The sequence below is a fragment of the Coturnix japonica genome, chromosome 4 (assembly GCF_001577835.2).
Source record: "Coturnix japonica isolate 7356 chromosome 4, Coturnix japonica 2.1, whole genome shotgun sequence".
NCBI lineage: Eukaryota > Metazoa > Chordata > Aves > Galliformes > Phasianidae > Coturnix > Coturnix japonica.
Genome location: NC_029519.1, coordinates 50655300 through 50672174, shown reverse-complemented (window position 1 = coordinate 50672174; position 16875 = coordinate 50655300). Strand labels below are relative to the sequence as shown.

Here is a 16875-nt window from a genome sequence, read left to right as displayed (position 1 = left end):
GATCATGAAACCACTGATCAATGCAGCAAAGAGCTGCCATCACAGTAAACAACTACACCATCCTTGGCTCTGACTGTCACAGGGGATTGTACTGAAACTTGGAACACAAAGATCAGATCAAGATTCATCACAGATTCTTCCCAGATCACCACCTCACTGATCCCCCGAAGTTTCACAGGCTTTTGCTGCAGATTTTTGTTAGATCGATGAAAGTTCTTACAAAGTTGTTCCAGGTCAGCTTTCTAACGACCACTCTCTGCAGTACAGGAAGATGTAGGGTTTCAAAAAGCTACAGTTTCTGAATTCTTTGATTTTCAACTACACTAAGGTAGATACTTCCCAAACCACGTCACTAAACTATAGGGACTCTTGTTTGCTACTAGTCAAAAAACATTACAGCTTCCCATTCTACACTTCTTATTACTGGAATATAATTATTTCGTTAGAGAATATGAAAAAATAGTCATTTCCAGGTAACAACAACAAATGAATGAACAGGTGAAAATATGTATCTGCTTTTTGGTTTGACCTCCAAACACTCCCAAAGAACTACAGACTCTTCAATAGTTGGTTTGATTTTTCCCCCCCTTCCCAAGTTAACTACATAAGTATCAATGGTTAATGTTTCAATTTCACATACTTTAGAACCTAATGAAATACTGTAAGTAGGCAACAGAGCTATAACATTATTCAGGTCTTTGCACAGTTAAACACTGAGCTAAGTTTTACCACCATCTTTAAAAATTACTCTTCCCATTTCATAATCAACCTTTTCAAATTTCTAAGTCAATTAAAGGAAGAACATTACAAGTATTCAAACCAACTGAGAACTCGATGACAAGTTTGACAACATCGCTCCCTCCTGCGCAGTCTTTCATTTTTATATCAGGCAAGAAAGCTTAGTCATTAAAGAAAACTTCTTGTGTGTTTGCAATGCTTGGCACACATCAATCCACCACAGAACACCAATTTATTTAGTATGAAGTAGTGGCAAGCTGTCTTATTCACCTGCTTCATAAGAAGTCTCATGAAAACATTAAACATCTTCCCATTCTATAAAGGTGTCACTGCAAATATACAACAGAATGTTGTATGTATTTGTTCAGTATGAGTCTAATTCTGCTTTATACTTCAGTGTAATATTTTTTGAGATAAACTTCCAAGTTTAAAGCAGAACACTAGATGCAGAGTTTCTTTCTTGCTTTTTTTTTTTTTTTTTTTTTTTTCAAATTGGAAGGGACCCATAATGATCATCAAGTCCAACTCCCGGTTCCACATCGGACCATCCAAAATCCAAACCTTATTCCTGAGAGCACTGTCCAAAATGCTCCTTGAACTCTGGGAGCCTGCGCCCTGCTTCATGCCTGCTGCCCTCTGATGCAAAACCTTCCCCTAACCCCCACCTGCCCCTCCCCAACACAGCTCCGTGCCATTCCCTCAGGCTCTGTCACTATCCCTAGAGAGCAGAGCTCACTGTGAGGAGCTGCAGCTGACACGAGGCCTCCCCTTCTCCAGGCACAGCAAACCCAAGTACAACCCAGCCACTCCTCACACATCTTCCCCTCCAGACCTGTCACCATCTTTGTAGCCCTCCTCTGAACATTTTGTAATAGTTAATGGTCCTTTTGTACTGTGGCATGCAACACTGCACACGGTACTCAATACTGGATACAAACAGCGTATTATATCGGGCCCAAGGCACACAGATTAGTATGGATATGGTAGAACGATGGGATAATGTGAATACTATAATAATATTTTTCATTCTTGTAAAAGCAACACTATGAACAAAACACCTAAACACATTAGATGAATACCTAACACTTACCAGATTTCAAATTACCATGTCCTTTTTCTTCTACATTTCCAATTATTTTAAATAATCGTTATTTTCTCTTGTGATCATCTTCCTGCTAATGCTCCCTTTTAACTAGATCTGTTCTCTATCCAAGACACAACCCATACTGACACACTGTAAAACATGAGTCCCTGGTACACAGATTATAGATGTATTGATTTAATGTGATCACAGATTGGATACAACTGAAATTCGGAATTAAAATTAAGGCAATACTGTTAAACATCACCACTGTTACCATATTGCCTTCTCAAGCAAAGGAGTATTCCAAACACAGGCTATCAGATGAGGAACTATTTAATAAGTTAAGAGAATTGCTACAGAAAGCACAAGAAAGACATGTGAATACCATGGAGTCTGAAACTAACCATATCCCTCTATTATCTCACCAGAAGTTGCTAAGGATACAGGTACCAGACTAAACACGATCAAGTTACAGCAACTGAAGAAAATTATTGCCTATGTGTGGAATTTCCTGGCTGGGTGCAGTTAAGTCTGCCTCAGTTGCAAAACAAAAAAACACGAGCTTAAACACCATCAACTGAGGTTCTTAGATCAAGTCTATACATATAGCTTCCTCAACAGTTTCTTCAGCCTAAGTAAAAGCTTTCTCATACACTCCGTACTTGGAACAGAAACAATTATTATGTTAAAAATGTGGAAATTAAAAAAAAATTGAAAGACCTGAAACATCAAATGCTTGCTTTGCTTGCATTCTTTCACACAAGCCTGGAAGCATATTTATTCTGCAAACATCTACAGTTCACGTGGATAATTTTATATAGCATATCCACGTGTCACAGTGGCACAAAAGCCTTTGGGTTTACAACTAGTAGTAGAACACCAGAGGAGCTGATAATCTCTACTTAACCAAAGGTTCCTGTGGGTTGGATTGTTTATTGTTGTTCTTGTTTGGTTTGCTTTTAAACACTTTCCTTTATTTGGGGGCTGTTTTGAGTAATATAGGTAGGTGTTGTATGCATTGTTCTCATGTCAAAAACGCATATACAAAATACAATCAAAGCTTTCTTCCCCCCAGTTGAAGCTTAGATTATTCAGTAACTGTTCTATGAAAACATGGAGTTAGGTGGATCAACTCATTTTCCCCTCATTTTTGTACAACTGCCCCTTAGTTTGTCTGATAACCAGCAAGGAAACGTTATACACCCTGTCATTCTCCTTCCTTTCCTCCTCCTCAAGAACGATCATTTGAGACAGCGAGAATCTCAACAAAGTAATCAAAACAATTTACTGAAAACAATGGGAGATTCCTGTTGTAGTTTTTAATCTTCTAATCTTTCTATTACTGAGGTTTATTAAACAACAAACTCAAAATTAAAGGAGTTCCTTTAGTACTATGAAGAGAAACTAATCAAACAACATAGAAATTCACAAAAACAAGGAGGCTTAATACTCCATCTATTTAAATATATACATCCCATATTTTAAAAAGTTACTCAACATTACAAAAAAAAAAGCGCAAACAGCAGCATGTCCAATTATGTGAAGCTTTATTTTTTTTTGTTACTAGTAAAATATTTTTGTGGAAAACTTGTTTCATACTGTTTTTAATGAAAATCAACTATTTTCTGTGTAGGAAAGTAAATGTGACAGATGCAAACCCAGGCACTGATGTCATGGATGCTTACATGTCAGCAGTGTTCATTATGCTACTTGTCACATAGCTCTCTATTGCTAAATAAACACCACTGCTGATTTACATAAAGTTACCTCACTTCCAAGACCAAATTGCAGAGGCTTGATAGAATAACAACTAACTTTTCTGTTCCAAGAAAGATACACTCGCTGAGTTCAAGATCTTCAAACCACCTAGTCAGACTGATATGCAGAAGAGTAGATGTATTTTAGCCTTGAGCAAGAACAGACACCAACACCAGCTCCTATGGGATGTACAAGGAAGTGAGGCAACAATGCCTGGCAGTCCCCATTCCGGTGAAGGTTAAGACAGTGCCACAGGACAGGCAGAAGCAGCTTCCCAGCTCTTTCCACTTTGAGATTTAAGAGGAAGAGCCTCTAAGAAAGTAAATGACATACACTCAAAACAGAAACAAAAAAAAATCCACACCTTAAAATTTATGCTGAGCTAGTTATGCATTTTTACATGTTATATTTTATAAGCTGAACAGTTCAATAATTAGCAACATTTTCTAAGTTTCAGTTTAGGGTGTGAATCAATATAGCGTGTTAAAAAGAGAAATTAAGCTGCTGTATGTTTGCATAATTTGTTTTCATGTTCTTCAGCTATTTTGTTGGAAGAGAAGAGCATCTGGGGTTGCAGAAACAGCAGTCAACACTTGACAGCAACTCTTTGTAATTTAGCTTCGTTTCATGGAGCTATTTTCACAGCAGTTTCCACCTGACCTTGCACAGAGGTGAGAATAATGGCAGTCTGTTTCAGAAACTGAGTAACATTCCTGTGATTGAAAGGACTGGTTTCTGACTTAGCTCTCAAACAGTCACGATCCTGAGAGATAGTAGAAAACAAACAAAATCCCACACATCTAACTATATCTGTGCATATCAGTTATTGGCCCTGTGCAGTAACATATATTAAGTGTTCTATACCATTTTTTTCCAAGCAGGAATCCCAATGTTTCCTGCAGGGGTCATTTGCTTAAGATGCAGAAATAAAGCAAATGAGACATCTGGGGACTAGTAAAACCTGAGATCACCACAGAAGCTTTGAAATTGGTAGGAAACTGGTAAAAGAAGTGACAGAAAGCATAGTGATGAAAGGGATAGCCAAATTATAAGAACTTCTTCAAATCATCAGCCTCTGAACCAGTCTTAATATTTCATATGCTTTACTACTAAGGTGAATACACGTGACAGCTACATATGTCAACTCCCAATTTCCTGTTTCAAATGTCCATATAGAAAAGTTAGACTATGAATAGAGTGCATGGAAGGAAGAATGGGCACAATAGCAGCAAGTCTACTATACAGGAGGAAGCTAAGGGAAGATGGCTGTTATGGAAAGAAAGAATGGAAACAAGATAGTTCTTGATAAATACACTGATAACAGATGAAGAATTCCCTGAAGGACTGCATAGGCACACAAAAAATGAACAATGTTCATTAATACATTTGAGCTGTAGATCAAAATTCTTCCAACTAAAAGGGTGCAGTACTAAATTATTGCATCAGCAAAGGAGAGAGGACTAATCCCCTTGCCTCATTAGTTTATATTAAGACAGAGCTCGATTAATGAGATGATCTGCTATGCTGAAGAAGTTAACTTTACTCCAGATATCACTTTAACTATATTCCCTATTTTTTCCACTAAAAGCCAACCCAATGTGGTTTGAAGCTCAGATGTTCTCCTGCAGAAGTGTGGAGATAAAGGTGCTTTGAAACTTCAAGGTCAAAGTTTTAGCGAAATTGAATCTACTACAGGAAACAGGGAAAACACAGCACTGAACAAGAAAAAAAAAAAAAAAAAAAAAAAGATTCTTAGTTGAACTTTCAAATATTGCTAAATGACCCATTCCCATCAGTCAAATCTTTCCTCCAGCCTTCTTCAATAAAAAGATAGCTGGGGGTGGAAGTGATTTACACACTTGTATTACAGCAGGTAAAAAAAAACATTTTTTCAACCATTCCATACTTCAAGGATTATAAGTATTGCTGAGATATATCAACTCCAGGAGATCTTTATGTCTGCAAGAATGCTGTATGAGTTTAATAAAACTTAAAGAAGCATGGAATGAATATAAGACCTCACAGTTTTGAGGCATAAATAGCCTCCACCTATTACAGATTTGAAATATGTTTTGCCAGTCCTTGTCCATGTCTCTTGATCTCAAGTTTCCCAAAACCATCTCCAAGATGTCATGAACTTACCACCATCCATATGCAGGGCTAGATAGGTTATCAATGGAGACCCTAAAACATCTGCAGTATTAACACACATCTCCTAGGAAGAGGGATGGACCACACACAAGCAACTTCTAGTCTGGAAGAACGAATCTCATTAGTAAACTTGTTTTGATTTACATGGTATTGAAAGTAATTTGTTACTTAATTTCAATAGATAAGCCGTAATAACCACAAATAAACAAAAATGTAAAGGCATCCAATCTTGCTCTCATTACAAGTAAAATTACATTAAGTTAATAAGCCTTTTAGCACGAAACATTTTCCTAAACCAAACAAGCTGACTGAGTACACACAAGCTCTGCCAAGCTCTGCTGGATCTTTTTCCTGCATCTAATACACACACTCTTTTATCAGCGGCCTTTCCTCCCCCCCACACCTTCTAGTCTGAGCAACCAAAAAATGTTCTTAACACGTTAAAATCTACCAAGTATACATGAGGAGTACCAGCAAGAGCACCATGGAAATGTACAGACTGAAAATAAATTGCCTCTTCCTCCCCTTCTGGGAGACTCATGTTTAAAGCAGCCTTGGAAAAATGCTTTCTTATGCCATCAGAAGAAGGAAAGGGCATTAAATCCCTATGTGCATATGCCAGTGCAATCCTAATTACTATTTCATAGCTGTCCATGCTGCATAAAGAAAACAAGCACTAAGCAATCCACCATACACCTGAGCTTCATTTCATTTAGAAAACAGTATATGCAATACAAAAAAGCACCAAGAATGTAATATTCAGATTTTCTAGACTCCAGCGTTTGTTTCATAAGGAACTAAAACGCTGAAGATTATTTTCTGTACTGCAACATACAGCATCTTGGAGACATTTAATATTTGTTACGCCTTTCCATAAAAGGTGGGAAACAGCCTTTAGCCCACATTTAATAAGCAAAGTTCAGCAGCACCTGGAGCTGCCCCTAGAGAAACAGAAGGTCGACTGCTGTACAGGACAAAATACCCCCTGCAGTGCAGCACCACAGCAACAAAGCTCCATCAATGTTAAGTGATGCTTTCATAGAATAAAAAATACATCTTCAGGTACGGAAGGATATGAACATAATGAGTTCAATAAACAAGGTTCCAAAAGAAACCTCTGAATTTAGTGACTGAATGAGCAACAGCCTGTTTAAAGCATTCCTACGAGAGGTCTCCCAAATCAAAACCATACCTAAGCGCTGGTTTGAAATCTGCAAGGCAATACAAACAACTTCAAGGTTTCCCTTGGCTGATTAAATCACAAACCTATCTCTTCAAGAGGTTAAAATCTAAATGAAAGCTTAGGCTTGGCAAATCCCATCAGAACGTCAAATATGGATATTATGGAGGAACCCCATCTGTTCATGCAGCAACATGAATATACAACGTGACTGTTGCTGCAACACTTGCATTCACATTGCGGAAAATTTACAAGTAAGCAGAAGCAGTTCCTGACTCTAATTAAATTAGGAACAAAGTTCTGAAAACACATGCAATAGATTTCTTGCTATGAATACAAGCTTTGTATGCTGCAATTTTACGTATCTCATCCTCTCATGTGTTCAGATGATGAAACTTTACAGCAGAGGTGTGTCATCCTTTCTGCTTACACTGAGGTTTGTTAATCTTCCTTGCTGGGCAAAGTACACTGCTCATTTTAGTGCTGGGACAGGAAAATATACGGAAGACCTTCTGCTGTGCGATCCAGTGCACTGCCCCTAATGCTGTACACAGCTGTTTGTGGGCCATTAACAGTCTCACAGGGAAGGAGAGCTGCTGGCCAAAACGTTGCATGAGCTGTTTTGAAGGACTGCAAACCAGCCTACAGACAAATCACAAAACCCTAAACTAACTTTACCGTGGGGATTTGATGTATCCTTCAGTCTTGCATCTGCCAAGATTCATGCATGTGCCCAATCAATTCAGAAAGCATTCAGTTCATCCCAGCACTATCTGCTTACAAATCGGATGCTGAAGTTTTCAATTTTGCATGTTAAGAAGCTCTAAGGATCTATAGCTCCACATCTGCTTGTACGTAACTGCAGCTACTGCTTCCACTACGTGGCTGACCACGTGTCAGCAGCATAAAAAGTGGTGCAAAAAGAGCATTTATGATGGCAGGCCGGCAACGGGGAAGAGGGGAAAGGCTGTGCACCTGACAACCCTATTTACTGATTTGGCTGGAAGAGAAAAAGAAACAACACATAAGCAGTGATTACCTTTTTCAACAAGCATACTGCATGATTTGAGGTGAAAGCAACTGCTAAAACAAATTCATTTGGTAACTCCATTTTCACCGATGCCAGACCTATCTTGGAAAGGAAGAGGACGTCAGCTTCTTGCAGCAGCGTATCAACTCTTGGGCAGTTGTAAAAGCAAGGAGCTTTAAGAATAGAGAGATTTCTCTTATCAAGATATGAAAAGTTTCTTCATCTTGACCATCAAATACCTTCAGCAGCACATTTCCATTATTAAATAAAATACATTCCACTATTTTCCTTTCCTTTCCTTACAAAAGCTCAGAAATTCACATAGAAGTTACTCAAACCACTGGGTATGCAAAGTTACATCCTATGAAGTACAAGAGATCTAAACCAACAGCTGCACAGACTGATCAGTAACAGCTTGTTCAGTGCATTAACTACCACTTCTCTACATTCTAAAAGCCAAACTATGAAAACAAAACAAAACAACAACAACAACAACAAAAAACAGAAATATGCTGCAGCACAATTTATACTTCCCAATTATCACTGAAGAGGCCCTGGATCAGGATAAAAGCTAAACTGGGTATAAAACATATTTACAAATCTGAGCACTTCCCTCTGCTTAGCCATGCAGCAGACTCAGCTACAGCCTGTGCTTCTGTCCAGTGAAATTTACAGAAACAACAGATTCAAGAGCAAAAGTAAATTCTCACTTCAGCAGAATATGCCCAGCATCTTCAAATCACATGCAACAGGAATTCACGTGGCTGCAAAGCTTTAAGTTTCTATTATTCAGATAACAAACTCGGAACATTTAAAGGCTGACAATGTGTATTAAATAACAGCATAACTGTCCACCCCAGCCTGGAAGAAAATACAAAAATTACATTCACAAATATTTACTACTCTCTCTCTGATACCACACAGGAGACATTCCCCATAACAGTAGAAATAAAGAGCACAAACACACACCCAAAGACACGCACAGAACTCTACACATAGAGGAACAAATAGATAGATTGGATTCCTGGGTCTCTTCAAATTCAAGGCATAATTATTGGTAATAAAGAATTAAACAAAAGGAGCTACTATCTTTACCTTTGTTCTCTATTAACCTTTTGCAATCAACAGGGAAAGTTATGCTTCCCAGATAATCTTTCGAAATCCCCATATTACCTTTACAAGGCGTTTGATAAATGTGCAATAAATGGATGTGAAGGAGGAAGCTGGACCCTGACATAGATAAACCCACTGAAACACCCTGGCCTACATTCCTAAAGAGGTCAAATGAAGGACATGAACATGAATAAAGCAGCACCTTGGCAGTACTTACATTTGTAAAGCAAAGTAATTGAAATTCTCCATCTTCCAGAAAGCAGCATATTTCTAAATTTCTCATAACGAGGTCACAGATGAGTCCCTCAGATACCTCAGCTGACCCATGGTTTCAAATTGCAGTAGATATAAAACAGTGCTTTTTGTGTACGCTAACATGCAAACAGGTGGAACAATAAAGGTGAGGTGCTTATCAGAGAGCTCATTTCCTTATTTCTGTACGTGAGCTAAAGCTTTAATTTGGAAGTACAGTTTGGATAGAAGTAGCAAACGCTTCCAGAGAACACAACCTCTCTCAGACCAAGAGAAAGGAAGAAAAAAACAAAACACACAAAAACCAACCAACAACAACAAACCCAGAAACCCCACAACCACCCACATTTCAGTATCTGAATGGGGATCCAGAAGCAGAGTTCACATTTTCCCCTACAATTGCTTCTTCTCCCTACTAATAGAAGAAATGATAAGCAATTCTAGAAGGGCAGCCATTTAGATTTGCAGTTAAGTCTTTAGTTTGTAGTAAATGAACATAAAAACCAGAAGCACACGAACACCAGAATTAACAAAGTTGTCAGAAAATGGCAGGAAGGAGCCAAATAAACTCTAAAGAAGCCCTTCGTTGTTAACATTTCAGTGGGAGAAATCTGAAAGCAGAAAGGAGGTCGAGCCAAAGCAGTGATGGAAAAAAATGAAAGAAAATGGGAAGTTACAAAGAGAGCTGGATGCGTTCAACCAGTTCCTAAGCCGTGCTTAATCATCTTTGGATTTGGAATAGAAACAAAAATCATTTTCCTCTGTCAGATTCCGATGACAGATGTTTCCAACATCTTTTTAATTCCCACTGTTTCCTCCAAGTTACTTTAAATATTGGATTTGTGTCACGTTTCCACCTCAGTCAACAGGAATACTTTCACTTTCAAAACTTCACAATAATTTGTAAGCACTGTTTCCAAGAGCTTCACTTCAAAGTGAGAAGCTACACGTCAAGGACATTCCTGTAAGGTATGTGAGGAGAACAGCACTGCAGCAAACCACAATCCTTCACTCTAACACTGACAACCCCAATCTCAGATGTCTTTTAAAGTATGGATGACAATCTTCACCTGAGTACTTACATCCCAATAAGAACAGCAGCAATCTACGGGGAAGATAACAGTAGCGATGCACACATCCTCACGTTCTAGTTCAGTTTATTTAAAGCACATCGGTGTATGAGCTATAAAAAGAATTTCCTCCCCTGAGAGCAACAATAGTCACAACAGAAAGATAAATAAATCCTTTGCAAAAATAGTTATAATATTGACATGATAGGAATTATAGGATACTTGCTACGGATAATTACCTACCAAGTGCCAAGAAAAATACTTCAAAATCTAGTTTAAACTGTTGGAATAAGTTTCTGCTGGCCAACGTGCATCACAATGAATTCATAGTCCACATTCACACCAGTGAATGAAAGCTTTCCAGATTCCCATTAAAAATGAGAGATAGCAAATGGTCCATACCTTCAACACAAAATACCTGCCCTATTTTTAAATAACACTCATGAATGCTCTCTACCACTATATAAGCTTTCAGAATGAACTTCATTTGAGAGAGCCAGTAGACTGTTAAATTACTGTAATTCACAGCCGTAACAAATACTTGCAGAGAAATACGTAAACATCCCCCTGCTCAATCAGAACACCTGAGTTAGTCTGAAAGAAATGTCATGACTAACCTGAAAGGCAGAAAGAGCACAAGCATAAGGAAAGGACAACCATATTAGCACAAAGGACTTGTGAAAAATTTGTTTAAACATACTTCTAACACACAGAGAAAGCAACCACGCTGCTCCTTGACATGGAATGAACCTGAGACTAGAATTCTTGGTCTCACCAAGCTGAAATGTGCTTTGCTGAAGGAGAGTACTTGGTGTGAGAATAACTTCATGTGTACTTATAGGAAATCAGCAAGAAAATACATATGGGTACTATAATAAATGTGCACAGGTAAAAGCAAACTCCCAAATTAAGATCTCCAGTTAGGTTAGCAATCTTTGCTAGATTATCAACTATTTCTTCTGCTGTAAGAGTACAGGAAGTCTTATTATAATTGCCTTCCTGTCAAACATCTGGCTGCAACTGACAACACTGAAAAATACCCCACTGTACCTTTCACACTCCAAAAGAGTGGGTTTTTTTCACCCTTCTCACCCAAAACATTTTGCTGCAATTAAGCTCAGCAGGCCAAGTGAGCTCCAACTATCATCTCTTCTTTCACAAACAGGAAGATGCAGAAACGACCTGGGCAGTTTCCTACCAGGAAGAAAGATAAATGATCATGTTGGTAGCTCCCAAGCTCACTGAAGCTAATGGAAGGACCAGGCCATGAAAGATCAAGGGAGCTACAGACAAACAAGCAATAACCTCCAGCTGATTCCTGTATTCCTTTTAGTAACAGGAATGCCCTAAACAAAGAGGTTCTCACTTCTGCTGCAGCACCCAAAGGGGCTGGGAGAGGAGCAGCCGGACAGCATTCAATAAAAGCACTCTAGAAAACAAAAGCTCTTCTCACAAATATTGTTAGATGGCCATCCAAGGAACAAAGCTTTTAGCCACTACAGAGGACACAGCAAAATAAACATTGGCAAAAATTACACCCAACCAGAAAACAGTATTAGAAAGCAATTTTTGCGAGGCCCAAACCTCTTAAGAAAATGGCTCTGTTCCTGAAATTTGTTTGGATCAAAGCCATAAGACTCTCAAAAAAGAAAATAAAAGATGTACAGATAATGACTAAAGAAAGACAATAATTTGTGAATTATTTTGCATTTGGTACATGCAGGGAAAAGTCACCTTGCAAAACGTTCTTCTTTAGCTACATTTCTTTCTACACAAGAAAAACACCACAAATGAGCCTAAAGCAACGCTTTAGAAACTGAGCAGTAAGAAAATTGCAGTGACTTCATCAGTCAAACAATACAGAACCCAGAATCTGCAAACACACCCTTCACTTTATTCTAAGTGCTCTGTGCACTGCATTCAGTCTTGGAGGGATGCGCAATACAACTTCTTCCTTCCTCTTTTAAATTAGCAGCACAATTAAATCACGTGAGCTCGTCTAGAAAGGACTTGGTACAAAACGAGCTATTGATTTTTTAACATCAACATAATACTTCAGTTGACTTAGTAAATGTGAAAAAAAAAGCTGCAGCTCAAATTTCTAAGGACATTTGACATCCTAATAAAATTCTTTTTGCCATACTGAGAGATTTAAACTGCAAATAATTATTGCTATCAACAAAATCAGAGAAATGTGGAATCTGAAGCGCCTCATAGAGCCAAGAACTTAAAAACATAATGTGAAATGTTCTTACTGCATTGTCAGCTACAATTGGTGCGTAAGATCAGAGTGGATGTGAATAACTGATCATCCATTTAAAAGCACAAAAGTCACTTCTGCAAAACCAAAACACAACAGAACCAAACTTCCTTTTCCTTCCCTCCAAATGAAAGCCAAAGCCCATCTCTGGACATGGTTACTCCAGAATTTCTTCACAACTGAACAAGGAATCAGAAGAGAACACACCTTCACTGGCGTAAGCGTGTGACGACATCACCCTGTGTTTAGAAGGGCTGCTAAGGGAAGGATCCAAACAATCTCCAACATCATTTGTGGCTGGAGTGACAATTATTGTTGTATCAAGGCTGACACAGTCAAATAATTTTTCAACTCAAATCATGTTGAGTTCTCCTTTAGATTAACAGCCGTGACTCCTCCCCATCAAAACACTGTAATGGCAACTCTGTCTTGCAAGCAAGAAGGCTCAAATTTGATGTAGTGCTTCAGAGTTACAGACAAGCAGGGTTGTACATGGGATACATGGCAAGCTGAGAACCTCTAACCGCTCACAGATGAAGCTCACCCAATAACCTTCAGATTTACATTATGATCTGTATTTCAGGTGAGAAGCTGGAAACATCAAAGTGAACTGCTACCTCATCATAAAGCAGATCAGACAGGAGGAGAATGAAACTTATAATTTAGATACTACTTGAAATGTAGTCCGAGTTGTAAGCTGCATACTTAGTATCAGTCACGTTAAAGTATCACAGACAGAGGCACTGCAAGTAACACCCTTTTGTAACTGCAGAATTGCTTAAGAGGAATCCCAGGATCTCTGTAAGGAGCTTGCTCTTCAAAAGCTGCTGAGATGTTGTTATTTGTCTTCCAAAAGATAAAAGCTAAAGAACAGCAGTGCATGTAAACTAAAATAATAAAATAAAATCTGGAATCTTTGAAAGCCAAGATGGAAATGGATCCACTGCATTCGTGGACACAGCATCACATTCATTCACATATGGAAGAATATTTCACAGCCCAGTTACCAACCTCGAAAACCCAACTCCTTGCTTTATGGGCCTACACTTCAAACCAACAGAAATTTTTCTTTGCATGAGTTTTGCTACATTCCACCTTGCCAGCCAAATTCTCCCCAGCAGGTCTGGGTGCATCAATGGGCTGCAGTGAGGACCAACTCGGTCCTGCCTGAACAGCCAAGGAAGCACAAAATGAAAGCCTGAAAAACAGCATGTCTCAAATGATGACTTCTAAGGAAGACTACAGAGCTGACACCACTTGCTTATTCACTTTCACATTCTTTACCATATCACAAACTCACATCAAAACACAGGTAGTGTTAACAGAGAATAATCCCTAATCCTCGACATCCTCCTACAATCACTTTGACGTGGGTTTAACAAGGAATTGACATATCTCCATTGAGGCTTGCTGCCGACAGCAGTAACCTACAGCACACACGTGACCACCCAAATGTATCACCACGACTTCCCACTGACAGGCAGAACATAAGGGAAACAAACATGTTACAGTAAAACCTAAGCATGCGGTGCAGCAGGCATTAATGCTGGGCTGGAGCTGTGACACAATGTGTCATTCAGAATGACTTGTGTTCACAAATGGACGCTTCAAAAAAGGAATTTTCCCTTTCCCCGGGATCTCATCACAAAGTTCAGTACAGGAGGGGGCATCACACTCTTCTCCACGGATTCAAATAGGCCTTTTTCACGTTTCAGTTTAAATGCAATGGAAACTTTGAATTCAGAAAAGAAAACACATATTTATGATAAAAGCCGCAATGTCAACTTGTTTCCCAGCCTTCCCCTAAAAAAATCAGAGTGTACAATCCTTTCCAGTTTTTCCAATGTAAAAACGGGAAGAGGATGCACTCATTTAAATCACTTCATAAAGCTTCCCTTTAAGGTACAGCAACACAGCCCTCCATACGGTTAACCTCTGAAACGTTTAGCATAAAAAAGAACCACTGCCTGAAAGGAAATGAAGAAAATTACTGAGAAAATTAATAACCTTAATTCTTATTATTCTGTGCTCCGTTTTAACGCTCGCCACAAGAATGCAAGAAATGAGGAGAAGATATCGTAAACGCTCGGTTGGAATATATGGAATATACCCACCCCTGGCCGAGAGCTTTTTGGTGTTGATGATTTTGGCAGCATACTCCTGTCCTGTGGTGATTTTCATACATCGCCTCACGACCGAGAACGCTCCTCTGCAAGCCAAGAGGGGACAGAGCGTCAGTGCCACCCGAACAGCGCCCTGCCATTACCACCGCGCTGCCACACATCTAAAGGAGCGGAACGATGCCCAAAGAATTAAGGGGGGGAGGGAACGGGATAATAAGAAAAATAAATTGTAAGAAGAAGGGAGGCTTGTCAGAGACGGTCAGCGCTCATTTTAATCAACGCAACAGCAAAACGCTGCTCAGAGCCGCTGTTTCGAGCGGTGCGACCGAAGCGCTCTCCCGGCGGCGGCACGTTGCGGCCCCGGGTCCCCGTGTCCGTGCCAACATGGCGATCGGGGATACGCGCCCCAACGCAGGGGGGCGCCCGACGAACCGGCCGCGGTCGTGTCGGGGGTAGCGAGCTCCGGCTGCCGCCGGCAGGGCAGCCCGGCAGCAGGGCAGCCCGTCACCGCCCGCAGCACCCGCAGGGATTGCCGCCCACCCGGAGCTGTGCTCACGGACCGAGTCTCAGCCTTGAAGCGACGCCCGGGGACGAGGCAGGGCTGCAGGCATCGCCCCGCACACCCCAACCCGCGGGGACGGAGCCCCCCCGACTCTCAGTGTTTCCCTCCTCTCCCCCCTCGTCCCCGGAGCGGCCCCGTACTTACTTGCCGAGCTCCTCGTAGAGCTGGTACTCGTCGGTGAAGCGGGTGCAGGTGGCGGTTGAGGCCATCATGGGGACGGGCGGCCGCCGGTGCCTCCGGCGGCCAGGGGAGGCGAGGCGGCGGAGGGGCTGCGGGGTGGGCGAGGCGATGCGAGGAGCGGCTCCGCGCCGGCTTCTCCTCCCCGCCGCCGCCGCCGCCGCCGCCTCTCGTGTCGGGGCCGCCTCCTCCCCGCCAGGCGGCTCGTCCCCGCGGCGAGTCTCTCCCCTCCCCGCCGCCGCCGCCGCCGCCTCTCGTGTCGGGGCCGCCTCCTCCCCGCCAGGCGGCTCGTCCCCGCGGCGAGTCTCTCCCCTCCCCTCGTCCCCACCCTCTGGGAAAATAAATAAATAAAACGTCGCGGCGGAGAGGCGGCACCGAAAGGGAAAGCAAAACCGGGCCGGGGGGCGCGGCGCGGCAGCCGGCGACGGGGCGCCCCGGCCCTACGTTCTCCCGAGCCCGCGGGCAGCGGGGCCGCCTTGCCTCGCTCCGCGCCGATTCCCGGTGCCGTGCCTCCCCCTAGCGATACGAGCCCAGCGCTCGCGGCCGCCCCGTCGCGGCTCTCTGCCGCCGCCCGTCGGGGCCGCTCTGGCAAGGGGGGCTCCGCGCTCGGGGAACGGCCGCGCGAAGGGCCGATCCGATTCGATCCGCACCCGGCACGGAGGCGGGAGGCGCCGCCGGCCCCGAGGAAACGGATGCACCTGCGGCCCGTTCCTCGGCGACCGCTGACGTCAACAACCGCCCCGCGGGGGCGGGGGGGCGGCCGTGCTCGGGGGCGCGCGCGGCGGCAGCCGGAGGGAAGCGGGACCGCGCGACACCCCCCCCACCTCCTCCTCCTCCTCCTTCTCCTCCTTCTTCTCCTCCCGGGGCTCCGCAGCGCGGGGTGGGCTCGGGGGCTGTGACCTTGGGCTCGGTCCTGCAGCGGGGAAGGGCGGCTCCGCAGCACCGGAGGAGGGTTGGACGACAGCGGGGGTCCCAACACGGAGCGTGCACCGTGCTCGGTTAGAAGGGCTGGGAATGCCGCTGTCGTGTCACTGAGAGCCGTGCTGAGAGTGGGGTAAAGCGGCTGTGTGTGGGAAATGGTGCGGCTGAAGTATCAACGCATCTGGTTTTATAGACATTTCATCCATAAGATTTCTGTCCAAAATATTTAAAGCCAAAGCAGCAGCAGCAGGTGAAGAGCTGCTGATGGTGGTAACGGCAGCATTCTTCACAGTCCGAAGTTGGAAATCATTACAACGTGCCTAAAACCCTTCCCAAATGTGGCTGCTTCCACACCCGCCGCCAAGGCGCACGCTGTTACATGCAGCCATACTCCCAGCCCAGGCCCTGGCATGGCTGCTTGCTCTGTGCTGGGCACACCATGTGCCTTGCTGTGTG

General features: G+C 42.4%; 1 protein-coding gene across 9 annotated transcripts in view; it reads right to left on the bottom strand.

Annotated features, from left to right (window-relative positions):
* Positions 1-15666, bottom strand: part of CAMK2D (calcium/calmodulin dependent protein kinase II delta) — a 145834-nt gene extending 130168 nt beyond the window's left edge. For 5 of the 9 annotated variants that reach the window (XM_015861974.2, XM_015861973.2, XM_032444318.1 and 2 more), the window contains exons 1-2: positions 15466-15666; positions 14751-14845 (exon numbers count right to left, since the gene is read on the bottom strand). In XM_015861974.2, coding sequence (XP_015717460.2) covers positions 14751-14845; positions 15466-15533 — 163 coding nt within the window. In that variant the 5' untranslated portion in view covers positions 15534-15666. Of the gene's footprint in view, positions 1-14750; positions 14876-15465 lie in introns of those variants that run through there. The other 4 variants (XM_015861971.2, XM_015861975.2, XM_032444320.1 and 1 more) reach the window with 2 other exon arrangements.
* Positions 15667-16875: the final 1209 nt, after the last annotated feature.